Consider the following 15,649-nt stretch of genomic DNA (forward strand, 5'->3'; position numbering starts at 1 on the left):
TGAGGTTTGGTCACTTTTACCACTTTAGTCCAAAACTCAAACTTTTTGCATCTGGGTCCCTGTGGTTTCAGTTTTATTGCCATTTTGGTCCAAAAGTGAAACCAGATCATATTTGTCTTATAAAATCCTGCTATTTTCTCTTTTTCCTCAGGAGCAAAATGGTCATTTTAAATAAAATTCGATCTTTGACTTATATAAAACTAAATCAACAGTCAAATTTTATTTAAAATGACCATTTTGCCCCCGAGGAAAATGATAAAATAGCGGGATTTTATAAGACAAATATGATCTGATTTCACTTTTGGACCAAAATGGCAATAAAACTGAAACCGCAGGGACCCAGATGCAAAAGGTTTGAGTTTTGGACTAAAGTGGCAAAAGTGCTCAAACCTCAGGGACCAAAATGGCAGTTTACTCAAATAAAAATTTAAAAACTTAACGTAGCGGAATAAAATTGTAAAAACTAAAACAATTGTTAAAAAGCCAACAAGTCAAACAAACAAAAGTCGACAACTGTTCACTTGGGACAAAACATCTAATGACATTGCATACATCCTAAAATGTCAGCAGCTACGTTGAGCGAGTTCTATAGTAGTATAGCAAACAATTAAAACAATTTAATATCGTTTGAAAACAATTTCCATTAGCGTCTTTAAAACTCATCTCCTCAAATTTAAATAAAATCATCACCAACTGCTCGCTCGAAAAAGTGCGCGCTTGATTATGCATGTTCCGATCACGCTCGGTCGTAACGAGCCAGACACGAGCAAAGATCCGCTCGGTTACACACGAGTAAAGATCCGCTCGGTTACACTCGTTAAGAGCCTAGTAATTCCTTTTCCTTTCCCAAAATAGCATGCCACGTGGATGTTCGAATGCCACGTGGATGTTCGAATGCCACGATGGATATTCATTTTCCTTTCCCAAAATAGCATTCTCCCATTTCTCCGGCGGTTCATAATTTGAAACCCCAAAAATGCCACAAACAATCATCTTCACGATCCCTAAATTTTGGATAAACAGAATCAATCTCTCCTTAGGGCTTGTTACGGTTCAGATTCATCACAATCTACAAATCCCCCTAATTCAATGCATGACGTTTTCAATCAAATATTAGAGTTTTTACGTCAAAAAACGGTATGGAGACGTTACAGGATCTCATCGAAGAGGCAAAGCTGCGTACAACATGGTGGGCGGTTTGTATCTTCATCGTCGCTTTATTCTTAACCAGTACGTTTCTCTAATTTCATATTTATCGGTTATTATTATAAATAATCATCGTTGTCTTTGCCTAATTTCTGTGTCCGGTGAGTGGTGATTATTGCATGAATTTTGGATCTAAACAAGTAATTATGTATTTCTAACCGAATGTTGATCACATAATTGTTTAATCATTGTGTCTGTCAATGCCAAAGTGGTGATTATTCATTATTGCATGAATTTTGGACTAAAACAACCAATTATAAATTTATATCTGAATGTTGATTACTTAATTGTTTGTTTAGGGTTGGGTTCAAATACATAGTCTCCTAAAACTAGGAAGTCAAAAGGAACGGTATCGAACGGCTAAGTAGCACTGGAACGGGTACGGGATCGGGGTACGGGGACGATACGGGAACGAGGAACGGCAAAACTCAAAATTTCAAGATACGGGTACGACAATAAAAAATATAAAAAAATAAAAATATATTAAACAAATTTCAAAAATACTACATCTTCCAAAGGTAATTAATTATCAATAATCAAATCATTTTCAAATTCCGGTTCATCCAGTGAGAGATCGGCAATCGATAGAGAATTAGAGATGATGAGACTTGAGAGTTTAGAGATTAGAGAAGCCGAATATGATAGGTCTATTTATTTAATGGTCGGTTGTGGAATTTGAAAGGGTTAAAACCCTAAAATTAAATGGAAACGGGCTAGATACTTCTATCAGATACGTCCCAGACATTGGAAACGTTTAGGAAACGTCCCCGACGAGTACCCGACGAGTACCCATGGTGTTTCCGTCCCCGACAAGTACCCGATACGGGTACGGCCACATAAATGGAATCCCCATGCTACATAGTCGAACGGACTCCGATTGAACTCATTCTAGCGGCATTGGAACCATCTCGTTGAACTCTCTGATCTTAGTTTTTAGGTTTTCGTCTTTGAATTTTTAGCTTGTAGATTTTAGAATTTTTGTTTCAGATCATTGTGTTTTTTTCGTCATCGTGTCTTTTTCTTTTTTTGCGATTCATGTGTCTTTTTTCCTCCGCATTATGTTTTAGAGTTAATAGCCAAAATGGTCTCTGAGGTTTCCTCATTTTTGACACTTTAGTCCAAAATTCAAAATTTTTAAATCTGGGTCCCTGAGGTTTGCATTTTGTTGCCATTTTAGTCCAAATTTTAAAAACCCCTTTTTTTTTACTGTTGCAACCAGCCTATTTTGTCCTTTTGCGCAGGGGTATTCTGGGTTCTTGATCTGAGTTTGTTATAATAACTCATAAAAATGACCAAAATACCCCTGCACAAAAGGACAAAATAGGCTGGTTGCAATAGTCAAAAAAAGGAGTTTTTGAAATTTAGACTAAAATGGCAACAAAATGCAAACCTTAGGGAGACCCAGATTTAAAAATTTTGGATTTTGGACTAAAGTGGCAAAAGGGAGCAAACCTCAGGGACCATTTTAGCTATTAACTCTATGTTTTATTTTGCGATCCACTGTGTCTTTGTACAGTGGCGGATCTAGAAATTTTTTCTAATGGGTTCCTTTTGATAGATTATCACTCATTTTTTAAAAACATAACGCTTTCACTAATTCTCACTATTTTTTCCAATCTGACTGGGTTCTTAGGAACCCACAAAATGTGCCTAAATCCGCCATTGTCTTTGTACCCTTGGAAGATTTAGGAGACTGTGTAGGATAACTCAACCCTGATTGTTTACTCATTGTGTTTGTTGCTTAATATCTAAAATTGTAGATGTTTTAGGTCCAAATCTGTCACCAGTGAGGTGAAATTAATTCCAAAGTGGTGATTATTGCCATAGTTGTTAATAGCGGATATAGCGACCGCTATAGCGCGCTATGTAGCCATGCGACCAAGTGTCGCTATATGGGTCTTAGCGATGAATAGCGAAGTTAGCGACAGTTAGGTTTTTTTTATTTTTTTTTATGAAAAACGAAGGTTAAATGGTGCAAAAAAGCAAGAACAGTTAAGGGCAAAAACTGCCCGCAGCAGGCCCGGGTTTTCGGAGCTGCATTCGTGTCCGCAGGACGTGCGAGCATGAGTTCAATTAAATCCAGTTCAGAAACTCATTTTTTGCTACTAACTATTAGTTTTTGTTAAATATACATGTAAAATAGCATATATACAAGGGTATTTTGATGTAATATACATATAAAAATTTTCAAAGTTCTTTTTCTAGTGTAATCGCTATTTATAAAATAGCCGTCGCTATTTGTCGCTGTTCGCTACGTAGCCTATAGGTGCCTTGTCGCTATTTGTCGCTATTCGCTATCGACAACTATGATTATTGCATGACTTTTGGATCTAAACAACCAGTCATAAATTTATATTCGAATATTGATCACCTAGTCGTTTAACTGTAATTTTGTAACAGACACTAGCCAATCAATGTGGATGAATGTTCCAGCAGCGATTCTTCTGGTATCAGGTGTCCATTTTATAATAACCGAAGTGGAATTCCGGTGGAAGATTAGGAAACCTAACAGACAATCATACTTAGTACATCTAGAGAGAAAACAATTATCCGTGAATGATTCTCGTCTTACCACTTTGCCTCCTCAACCTAAATGGAAGAAAAAGATTGATTCACCGGTTGTTGAGGCTGCAATGGAGGATTTTGTTAGCAAGATTTTGCAAGAGTTTGTGGTTGATTCGTGGTATTCGGGTTTAACACCTGATAAAGAAGCGCCGCAGCTACTACATGCTGTTATTATGGAGGTTCTTGCTGAAATATCTGCGAGAGTCAAAGACATTAACCTTGTTGACCTGCTAACCAGGTTGGTAGTTTTAGATAGTGTTAATGTCATACGATAACAACGTGCTTATGTTGGTAACTATACGCAATTACTTAGTTTTAAAAAGTTTTGAGGCGCTCTGAGTCAATTTTGAAAGGGTTAGGTGGTGTTTGTTTTTCTAAAAAAGATCTGCGCAGGCTCTTCTATCTGCGCTGCGCAAACCACGCGCATACATTGACATCTGCAGACTGTTGCTCTTCTGTCTACGTCGCGCAAACCACGCGCATACATTGACATCTGCAGACTGTTTGTTTTTTCGAAGACGTTTCATTAAAAAACGTCTGCGCGAGCTCTTCTTGGTCAGACTTGGCACAACCACTTCTAAGATCTTCTAAGGTCTGCAGAGGGTTAAACACCACCACCCACCACCACCGTCCATCACCACCACCACCACCACTGCCACCGTCCACCACCACCGTCCACCACCATCGTCCACCATCCATCACCACCACCACCATTGTCCACCACCACCCACCACCACCACCACCACCACCCATCATCCACCACCACCACACACCATCACCACCGTCCGTAACCACCAGTTTATTTTTGAAGTCTACGTATGTTAAAAAACAATCAGCCTTCTTCTTGCAGACTGCTGAGGTTTGGTCCACCTCTTCTTCTACAGATGTCTACAGATGTAGTCCGCAGACTGCGGACATTTTACCTCTTTAAAAACAAACAACACCTTAATATTACTTTTTCAAAACGGGCAATTTTCTAAATTTTCTTTAGAAAGTTCAATATCTCATATATACCCTTTTAACGTTCATAATATCATATTTATCCATTTCATTGTACATAAACTAAAATTCGTTACCTATAACAAGTTAACAACTTGTGTCACTAATATACAAGGAGATCATTATGTGTTGAGATGATTCATAGTAATAATGTTGCTTTCTTATTCATTTGTGTGATGAAATGGATAAATAACTTTTCTTAGTTTATTTAATATGGAACATATAAGTATGAAACTTAAGTGTTTTGAAACGTTAACCTTATTAAATTCATAAGAAAAAAAGTGCCACATAAGCAAGAAATTGGATCATAACATGATCAAATTTCCAATATACAAAAATGTATAATTTTAATGATAATGAATCAATTATGCATTCCATTTTCAGGGATGTAGTTGATTTAGTAGGGGAACACTTAGAGGTTTTCAGGAAAAACCAAGCTGCAATTGGAAGAGAGGTTATGGTGACGTTATCTTCTGACGAACGAGATGAACGATTAAAACACCATCTAATGGCTTCTAAAGAGCTCCATCCCGCTTTAATATCTTCAGAGAGTGAGTACAAGGTGTGAGTGGCGACTTCCATTATAAAAATAACTAATATCTGTAACTAACATCTCGTTATCTAATGTTTCGTAATTTGGTAGTTTCTTAAACGAATTATCGGGGCGCTTTTGACGGCAGTTCTTAGACCACGAGAAGCGCAATGCCCTGTAGTTCGGTGCATTGCACGTGAGTTGTTAACGTGTTTGGTAGTCGAACCAGTTATGAGATTTGCATGCCCTGGGTGAGTAGTAAATCTATCAGATACAATTTAGAGTAAAACACCGTTTTCGTCCCTGAGGTTTCGCCAATTTTGCGACTTTCGTCCAAAGGTTTGTTTTTCACTTTTTCCGCATCTAAAACCTAAAGGTTTGAAGTCATGCCATTTTCATTTGGCTCGTTAACTCCATCCATTTTTCTCTGTTAAGTCAGGGTTATTTTCATCTTCTTTGTTAACTCAAAGGGCAGTTCGGTCTTTTTCAGGGATATTCGGTCATTTTACATAAAGTGAAAAAGACTGAATCACCCTTTAAGTTAGCAAAAAAAAAAAAAAAAAAACGAAAATACCTCTGACTTAACGGAGAACAGAACAATGGATGAAGTTAACGGGCCAAATGAAAATGGAAAGATTTAAACATCTTGGATCCAGATGCGGAAAAACAAACCTTTAGATGAAAGTCGCCAAAAGTGGCCAAACCTCAAGGACAAAAATGGCGTTTTACTCTATAATTTATGTACTTTCAATCCTGAAATTATGTATTTTACACATGCTCTATCGACAGGCGTATCAATGAGTTGATTGAGGCTCTTTTCCTTGCCAACAATACTAAAGAAGGAAAAGATACAGGTGGTAATCAGTCAACTGATGTAACGGGTCAAAGTCAAACCCCGAATCAGGAAAAAAGTCAAGATTCGACTTTCATGAAAGATGGGTCTACTAGTAGCCAAAAGAACGATACACCTAAAGACCAAAAGGAAACAGTTTTAAACCCATCTGGGCCCATGGCTTGTGGTCCGGTTCAAGACGAACCGTTGAACCCACCGACATCTGCATGGGCCCGGGTACTTGTGGCTGCAACCCAAAGAAGAACCGAAGTTCTTCATCCTGAAAATCTCGAAAATATGTGGACCAAAGGAAGAAACTACAAAAAGAGAACAAATAAGAAAATAGAAGGCTCGGGAATAAATGAAAATTCTAACGATCAAGTAACGGAGCAAAATGTTGATGGCGTTTTGAGCGATCAAAGCAAGACATCCGATCCGTCTGATTTAGTTGATGAAAGTAATTCTCATGTTGTTGGAAGTAAATCTAAAATGGAAAGATCAAATAGTGTTTCGGACTCGAACGTTCAAAATCAAGTTGGCGGATCGATAATTTCGGAGTTTTATAGCGCAAATGTAGATAATTTAAATAATATTAAGACCGTTTCGGATAAAGTAACACGTACTGAAGGGTGTGTTCCAAAGCTCAGGTGTCGGGTAAGATATTTTTAAGAACTTTTATTTTTGCATAAAAAACCAGCGTACTTTTTTTTTTTTTTTACATTCGAGTCAGTAAAAGATATGATTGTATCGCATTTGGTTCATTTTGTAACTTATAAATTCAACAATTTTTATGTAAAATTCAAAATATTAAATAAATATAATATATTTATGTATAAGTATATTTTTGTAATAAAAGTTATCATTTCTGAAAAATTGGTTTTAGACCTACAAAATGACCCAAATGGGATAGAAGACTATCTTTAATGTCTCATATGTTAAAAGAAGTACGGTGACTAAAACAGTAACATTTGAAAAGTATTTCGAAAAGAAATATCGAATCATAAAAACAGAGACGATTACAGACTAATGGCAGGTAGACGAGCAACAAGTTGCGCCGCTACCCCCTTCTGAATAGCAAACCCTACCCTGCTAAACACAAAATTATGCCCTTTAACATGCGCGGTGTTACTGCTTACCACCTGCTGAACCCGCTAGTGGAACCGCACCGCGTCAGGGGCGAGAGCGCCAAAAGTATCGAAAGCGAATGGGACGAACACGTGCTGATTCTCGATGCAAGCTTTCTCATGCTTAGCTACTTTGGCCGCCTCTGCCTTAGTTATTGCTTGACCCGCCACAAACCCGTGGTCCCTTAGCCCAACGAGGGGGGACACACCTGTCAAATCAACACACGCGTGTTTTCCTCCTTCCCATCCAAAAACAAGAATGTCAGCGTGCCGTAGGGTAGATCTCCCTTCCTTTTTCGTCTACCTGCCATTAGTCTGTAATCGTCTCCGTTTTTATGATTCGATATTTCTTTTCGAAATACTTTTTCCACCGACATTAGTTTAGGAAAAAAAAAACTCTAAAAATATGGTTAGTCATTTGGTATATCAGAAAAAGCTCATTTTGAGGATATGTTATTTTTACAGGTTCTGGGAGCATACTATGAAAATATTGACTCAAAATCGATTGCAGTTTATTCGATTGCGGTAACTGATGCTGATAATAAGACTTGGTTTGTGAAAAGAAGGTCTTGTTTCCAACTTATAGATACATTTTATATTTTATTATCACTATGGATACATTTTATATTTTATTTCTTTACTTTGTTAACAGATACAGTAATTTTGATAGATTGCACCAATATCTGAAGAACACTCCTAATTATAATTTACAATTGCCTCCGAAAAGAATATTCTCATCTAACACAGAGGACAAATTTGTTTATAAACGTTGTATACAACTTAATAAATATCTTCAGGTTTGGTCCTAATTTATGTTTTTAGAGTAAATTACAAAAATCGTCCTTTATGTATTTCACCTATTGCAAATTGTGTCCTTTGTCTTCAATAATTACAGAAAACGTACTCGATGTTTTCAAATCCTTGCAAGTTATGTCCTTTAGTCCTAATTCAGTTAATTTTTGTGGTTAAATCTGACCAAATGGATGCACATGAGAGTATTTTTGTGGTTAAATCTGACCAAATGGACTTCACATGAGAGTAAAATGACCAAAATACCCTCATGTGGAGTCCATTTGGTCAGATTTAACCACAAAAAATTAACTGAGTTAGGGCTAAAGGACATAACTTGCAAGGGTTGGCAAACATCGAGTACGTTTTCTGTAATTATTGAAGATAAAGGACACAGTTTGCAATAAGTGACATACATAAAGGATGATTTTTGTAATTTTAATTTCCAAACACTTAACCTCTTGATTTAAGATTTATTTTACGTTTTTTTTTTTGCAGGATCTTTTGTCTATAGCCAATATTGCAGATCAACATGAAGTATGGGACTTCTTGAGCATGTCTTCAAAGGTGTGCTTGTGTATGCATTTATTTATACTAATATTAATAATAGAGTTAATTTCCCGGATGGTCCCTGTGGTTTCACGTTTTTTCACGTTAAGTCCCCACATTTCGGAAATAGCAGGTATGCTTCCTATGTTTTGTCATTTTGTTACTCGGATAGTCCCCTGACATTTACTCAGGGGACTATCCGAGTAACAAAATGCAAACCATAGGAAGCATACCTGCTATTTTCAAAAGGTGGGGACTAAACGTGAAAAAACGTAAAACCATAGGGACTATCCGGGCAATTAACTCTTAATATTAAAGATTAGTATTTTCAAAAGATATTACCAATTTACCCTTGCAGAGTTACTCTTTTGGACGATCATCATCCGTTGTGAGAACCTTAGCAGGTACGTTGTTATTTCCTATAGCGCTTATTATATATGATTATTAATTTACTGTGACATTTGCCTTTGTTTTTCTTTAACAGTCAATGTGGACGACGGTTCAATGAAAACAGTTACGAGCCCGTGTCTCCCATCTGATTTGGCTAACAGTTTTACTGACAATGAGGAAGGTGAAAAGGATAGATTAGTTAACCATGACGAAAAAGTGAGCCCCGCTGCACAACCTAATGAGCAGATTGTGGAAAACAGTGAAAACGTTCCTTCGGTTTCTGCTCTTAAAGAAGATCCACTTGGTGTGCCTGCAGAGGTAAACTGGAAAAAGTGACCCGATAATCGACCCATTTCATTTTAATATGTTATTTATTTTCTGTATTTTGTTTTGCAGTGGAGCCCACCAAATGTAAGTGTTCCGTTGCTAAATTTAGTGGACAAGATATTTCAACTCAAGAGACGCGGCTGGTTAAGGTTTGTGCTATATTCGGCTCACTTTTTTGTGCGTTTTTACCGCATTTGTATGTTCTTCGTATACCAAGTATTCATTGTTTGTGACTCAGTCTGAGTGTTTGATATACTCCTGCTCCAATTATGGGGGTTCGGGTGTTCTTCAGGTTGTTCTTTTGGGTTTTGGGTTTTTCGGGTCGGGTTTTTTTGCTGGGAAAAAGTGACCCGATAATCGACCCATTTAAAGTTCGGGTTGCTCAGGTTCGGGTTTAGATGTAAAATAAAAATAAATGTTTTTTTTTACAAAATATCATCAAAATTCGTATTACTACTAAAAAATATCATAAAAATTCAAACATTATTTGACAATCTGATATTATGTGAAAGTATAAAATACAATATTGCTTAACGTACGAGTGTACGCTGTGAAATTACGCACGTTGTAAAACTCAAAACCCTAATCACGCATGAAAACATAATCACACATGTTATACTTATGTAGTGAAGCATGTTATAATTATGTAATGAAGCATGTTATGGTTTTCAACATGCGTGATTTTGTTTTTACAACATGTGTGATTATGGTTTTTCAACATGCATGATTAGGGTTTTGAGTTTTACAACGTGCGTATTTCACAGCGTACGCTCGTACGTTAAGGAATATTGTACGTTAACCGGCCTCATGATATTATAATGTTCAAAAGTCCCAAAAATACTAGAGACTTCAAACCAAAACACTTCTATAAACAGACAATAAATGTTCGGGTTTTTTTCGGGTTTCGGGTTTTTCGGGTCAGGTTGATTGGGTTTTTGGCTAGGGAAAAGTGACCCAATAAACCAACCCATAGATGGTTCGGGTTGGTCGGTTTCAGGTTTTTCGGGTATTCTCTAGTTCGGGTTTGTGTGGCTTTAAATTCGGGTCGGGTTTTAGGTTTCAGATAAAAATGGACAGCCCTGTATGGGGGAGTATAAGAAAGAAGAATATGTTATTTTTACAATAACCAGGAGATATGATTTAATTAGATTTCCTTTCTAATTACCTTCATCATGGTATATGTAGTTGATTAATGATGCGTGGGTTTTCATTATTCCATAGTACTATACTCATTCTCAATTTTTTGAGTTAAATGCCATATAAAATGACCGAATTGGCCTTCTCGTTAACAGAAAAAATGGATGAAGTTAACCCAGTGGACTAAAATGGCAACTGTGAAACCTTTTTGGACCCACAGGTTAAAAATGAAACCTTTGGACTAAACTGGCAAAATGACCCAAACCACAGGGACTAAAATGGCATTTAACTCCAATTTTTTTTTAAAACTTCAAACCTCAAACAACTTATATTTGTGTATGCAGACGTCAGGTTTTTTGGATATCAAAGCAAATTTTGCAACTAATGATGGAAGATGCTATTGATGATTGGCTTTTGAGGCAAATTCATTTCCTCAGGAGAGATAATATTGTTGCTCAAGGAATTCATATGCTCCAAGATGTAATTTACCAAATTGTTTATTTATTTATTTATTATTCTATATTTTTATGTAAAAAACTAAGAGTAAAATGCCACTTTCGTCCCTGAGGTTTGGCCAGTTTTGCGACTTTCGTCCAAAGGTTTGTTTTTCCGCATCTGGACCCAAAAGGTTTAAAATCTTGCCATTTTCATCCGGCTCGTTAACTCCATCCATTTTCCCCGTTAAGTCAGGGGTATTTTCGTCTTTTTTGTTAACTTAAAAGGGTTTTTAATACTTGTATATTATGATAAATGCTTGTACATAAAGAGAAAAATACCGAATTACTCTTTTAAGTTAACAAAAAAGACGAAAAGTACCCCCGACTTACGGAGAAAAATGGATGAAGTAACGAGCCGGATGAAATTGGCAAGATTTCAAACCTTTTGGATCCATATGCGGAAAAACAAAGCTTTGGACAAAAGTCGCAAAACTAGCCATACCACAGGAATGAAAATGACATTTTCCTTAAAAAAAACTAATTTGAAATGTGGACTTTTGTTAGATTCTCTGGCCTGAAGGCACATTTTTTCTAAAATCAAGGACAAGTCAAACAGATTCTTCGCAGTCAAACGACGGATCCGGCAATAAAAATAATAAACAAGGGTCTTTTGAGGAGCAGCTTGAAGCTGCACGTAGAGCTAGTGATATCAAGAAGATGATATTCAGTTAATATTCATTGTTTTTTTTCTTCATTTTGTTTATATGCAATTTTGTTGTCATCTTTAGTAGCAAATGTGATGATCTTTTTTTTTTTTTTTTTTTTTTTTAAATTCAGAGGGCGCACCAACTACATTGGTCAGCTTGATTGGACGTAAGCAATACAAGCGAAGTGCTAAAGACATATATTATTTTCTCCAGGTCAGTACATACTTGTATTACATCTATATCCATGAGATACGCATCGTATAGTCGTGTATCTACCTTTACTCACGTATTGCATTTTAGTCATGGGCGAAGGATAGTGGGGGCGGGAGGGGGCGGCCGACCCCCCGAACTTTTCGCTCAGTAGTGGAGAGTCTGTAGTTTTCATATATAAATTTTTGGGTACATACGTTTTCGACTCCCCGTTTTACAGAAATTTTTGGGTATATACGTTTTCGACCCCCCGGTTGGAAATCTCAAGCTTCGCCACTGCTTTTAGTCCCATCTTAATATGGGTACATATGGTTATTTTAGTGTTTTGAAAAGGTAAATATGATACCATGATATTTTGAAGCGATATGTGAAATTTTAAGCTTTCAGTTAAACCTCGTTAATTCATACTCATTAATCAATAACGTCGTTAAGTTAATAATATTTTTTTTAACCGGGGGACGACATGTTGAACTACTAAGAATACATGGTTTTTCTTTTCCTTTTGACAAACTTGGAGAAAATGGAACATTGACCTTTGATTCTAAAATTTTGCAGTCTGCTGTATGTTTGAAGCAACTCGGTTATGGTTTACTTGAACTTGCACTCATGGCGATTTTCCCGGAGCTGCAAGGCATCATATTAAATGTTCATGAGAAGAAAAAAGAGCAGGTGGTGTAGATATGTTCTCTAATTTGATCACAAAGTTTTGATGTTTAGATTGACAACTATTGTTTCATTCTTTTATTGGTATGCATTTGGCCAAAATCATTTTTTTTGATCATATTCTTCTAACTGTAGAAAGAGAAAAGGGTAGCAAGAATCTGTATAGATGTTCACACGATGTTATATAATCACTCTTGCACCCTTTACACTTTTTTTTTTTGAACGGCAAATTTCATTACTTCTGTGATTTATGAGACTTAAACCCAAGACCTTCCCCCTCCTAATACCATTTAAACTTAAGGTTTGCTTTTTGGAAGCAAATTTAAGTACTCAAAAGTTATATACTATTTGCTTAGTGATTTGTGTAATACTTGTGGTTCATAAATGACACATTGTCAAATAAAAAAAATGTTTTTAATATAATATAACAATAAACGATTATTGTAGGTCGTTAATTTAGGTAACTAATAAAAACTTTTATCCACCACTTGTGGCCTAGTGATAAAAAGGTTTGGTTTCTTTAATGGAGGCTCAAGTTCAATCCCCACTTATGTCATTTTGATGAATTAGACGGTGATAGAGCCTAGCTTCCTTGTAGAGGTGTCAGACTCTATCTTGAGCTCACCCGGGTTTCCATCCAACAGTGTCTTACGTCAGAGAGTTCTGCTCTTGTTTTTTCGGGGGAACACCCAAGCCAAACTCTGAATCCAACGTTGGCCTGATTAAGACAACGTAGTTTGGCCGGAATGGGGCAACGAGATTTCAATTTGGAGAGTGCGGTAACCTAATACAAGAAAGTCGTCGTTTAAAAAAAAAGTTAATTAAAACTTTAGATTCAAAACGTTGAAATCGTAGTTGCTGAATTAACATTCTATTTCATATTTAATTTTTAATTGTAACCTTGTTTATTGATTACAAATCCGAAATACAAAAAAATACTGCAAGAATTTAAATGTAGAATGCAAATGATTTTCAAAATAATACGAAATGGAGTTTTCATTTTAGAGTATAAAAATAATTTTCAAAAATTGTTAGATTGTAACTTAAAATTTTAAATAACTTTAATAATATTTTCAAATTTAATTTTAATTCGTGTAGTTACTACAAAAATCAAAGTTCACAACCTTATTGTTGCATTAATATTAAAATTTAAATTGAATATTTAGTTGTTTGTTTATTTATTGATTAGAATTAGATTAATATAAAAGAATTACAAATACTTTTTATATAATTTATAAATAAAAATATAAATCATAAATAGTTTAAATAAAATAAAAAAAAGTAGGTGATGAGGTGGGTAATGAGTTGGAGGCTTGGAGTGGTTTATTTAGGGGTGTTCATCGGTTCGGTTTATGGTTTATTTGGTTTATTCGGTTCGGTTTATTCGGTTTTCAAAATTTTTTACCCCAAACCAAAAACCAAACCAAACCAAATAAGGAATATGCAAACCGATCCAAACCAAACCAAATTCAGTCCGGTTTGGTTTCGGTTAGAAACCAAACAAACCAAATCTAACCAAATTGTAGCTAAGTACTTTTTTTCTAATTTATATTTATGTTTGTGTTCCAACTTCCGAACATTGCAACTAATTTACACCTAACAACATATGAATACAAGAAAGTTTCATTGGGAAATAAAACAAACACATCCATAAAGTAGTCGTAGACACAACCACAAAATTAAAGCTTTAAAACATAGATCATAGAAACTATAAATAGTATATAAGTCTAAGACACAAAATATAAATAATCTTCAAACATGTAGTAACCATAGTTTCTGTACTGAAGGTCTGAAGAAGTTCTATTATTTAATATTATTATTTTTATTTAATAATTAATAACTTAAATGGTTTATTCGGTTATCCAAATAAGCCGAATAAACCAAATAAAATAAAATGTGGATCCATAAGCCGAACCAAAAACCATATTCACAATTCGGTTTCGGTTAAAAATCAAACCAAAAACCGAATTCGTTATTCAGATCGGTTTATTTGGTTACGGTTACGGTTCGGTTTACGGTTTTTATTTGGTTAAGGTTTTTTTTGAACACCCCTAGGTTTATTAGAGGAAAAAGTGGGGGTTTGAAGTGGTCGTGATTTGTAATGATGTGGCATGCTAACTAGGTAGTCTGGAGTTTGGACCAGTATTATTGTTGTAGATGCTCTAACACTACACGGTGTGGAGGGGCTTGAAACTTGGGCATTATTCGACATACGGAGGCCATGTCAGCGCGTGACAAAAAAAATGACGAGATGGAAAAAAGGAGGCGTGGAAAGGTGACGTTATCTGACACGTGACACATACTTTTTATTATTACTTTATATTTAAAAAATTAGACTTAATTACATTGTTAGTCCCAGTGGTTTATAAAAAGTAACAACCTAGGATGTTAATATAAAGTTACTAAAATTTGTTGTCCTTAGATAATATAAACTACCATGGAAACTGTTATTCCAATATAAAGTTACTAAAAATTTGTTTAAATGTCACAAAATAGAATAAATAGAGTGTCTTATCAAGTATCAAATAATATACAACAAACTAGTTATAAACAGTTTGCCTATAAGTAAAAGAAATCATATTATCTTAGTGTATACATACATATAAGGCCAAAAAAATACCCTTAAAACATATTGGTCTTCATAAACTACCCGAGATGAAACTTTTGAGGAATTCTGTGGTTTCCGGTGTTTCTTGAGTTTTTGACAAGTGATACAAAAGTCATTTTCATGTGATGAACATATAAATAATAGAGCACGTGTTTTTATGATTTTTTTAAAGAAAAAGAGGGTGTGGTGGATAAGAGTGCACGCAGTGAAAAGAGCGGGGCGGCATGAAACCCTCTCCACGCATGGAACACCGTCCCATGGGATGGTGTGATCGCGTAGGGTGGCTTGAGACGATGTGGTTGGTTGTTGATGTTTGGTTTTATTTTAATTGGTTGGTTTTATTTTATTTGTTTAAATTTTTTAAACGCCTTCCTTCAAGCCTTTTCTACTATGTGGTTTTGGGCAAAACATTTCCGAGATAAGTTTTACATAAATCGACTCGTATCCTCGTTCTGATCAAAATCATTAAAATATTGGTTTGTAATTAAAAAAAAACTTAATTTCGTTAAGCTATTTTTAAAACGGTGGATTATTATCGGCCAAAAGTGGACGAGTTCGGATTATTATCAGCAAA

The 15,649-nt window shown here is 35.6% G+C and overlaps 1 protein-coding gene across 1 annotated transcript; it reads left to right on the top strand.

Moving 5' to 3' along the window:
• The first annotated feature begins 632 nt into the window (after positions 1–632).
• LOC110938265 lies at positions 633–12,673 on the top strand. Its single transcript, XM_022180726.2, has 15 exons — positions 633–1,230; positions 3,607–4,009; positions 5,155–5,332; positions 5,414–5,553; positions 6,092–6,788; positions 7,724–7,824; positions 7,911–8,055; positions 8,546–8,614; positions 8,955–9,000; positions 9,081–9,304; positions 9,383–9,462; positions 10,795–10,930; positions 11,452–11,614; positions 11,725–11,807; positions 12,360–12,673. The coding sequence occupies exons 1-15, from the start codon at positions 1,140–1,142 to the stop codon at positions 12,480–12,482; spliced, it is 2,679 nt and encodes an 892-aa protein (XP_022036418.1). The 5' UTR covers positions 633–1,139; the 3' UTR covers positions 12,483–12,673.
• Positions 12,674–15,649: the final 2,976 nt, after the last annotated feature.

This window comes from Helianthus annuus, chromosome 4 (assembly GCF_002127325.2).
Source record: "Helianthus annuus cultivar XRQ/B chromosome 4, HanXRQr2.0-SUNRISE, whole genome shotgun sequence".
Lineage (NCBI taxonomy): Eukaryota > Viridiplantae > Streptophyta > Magnoliopsida > Asterales > Asteraceae > Helianthus > Helianthus annuus.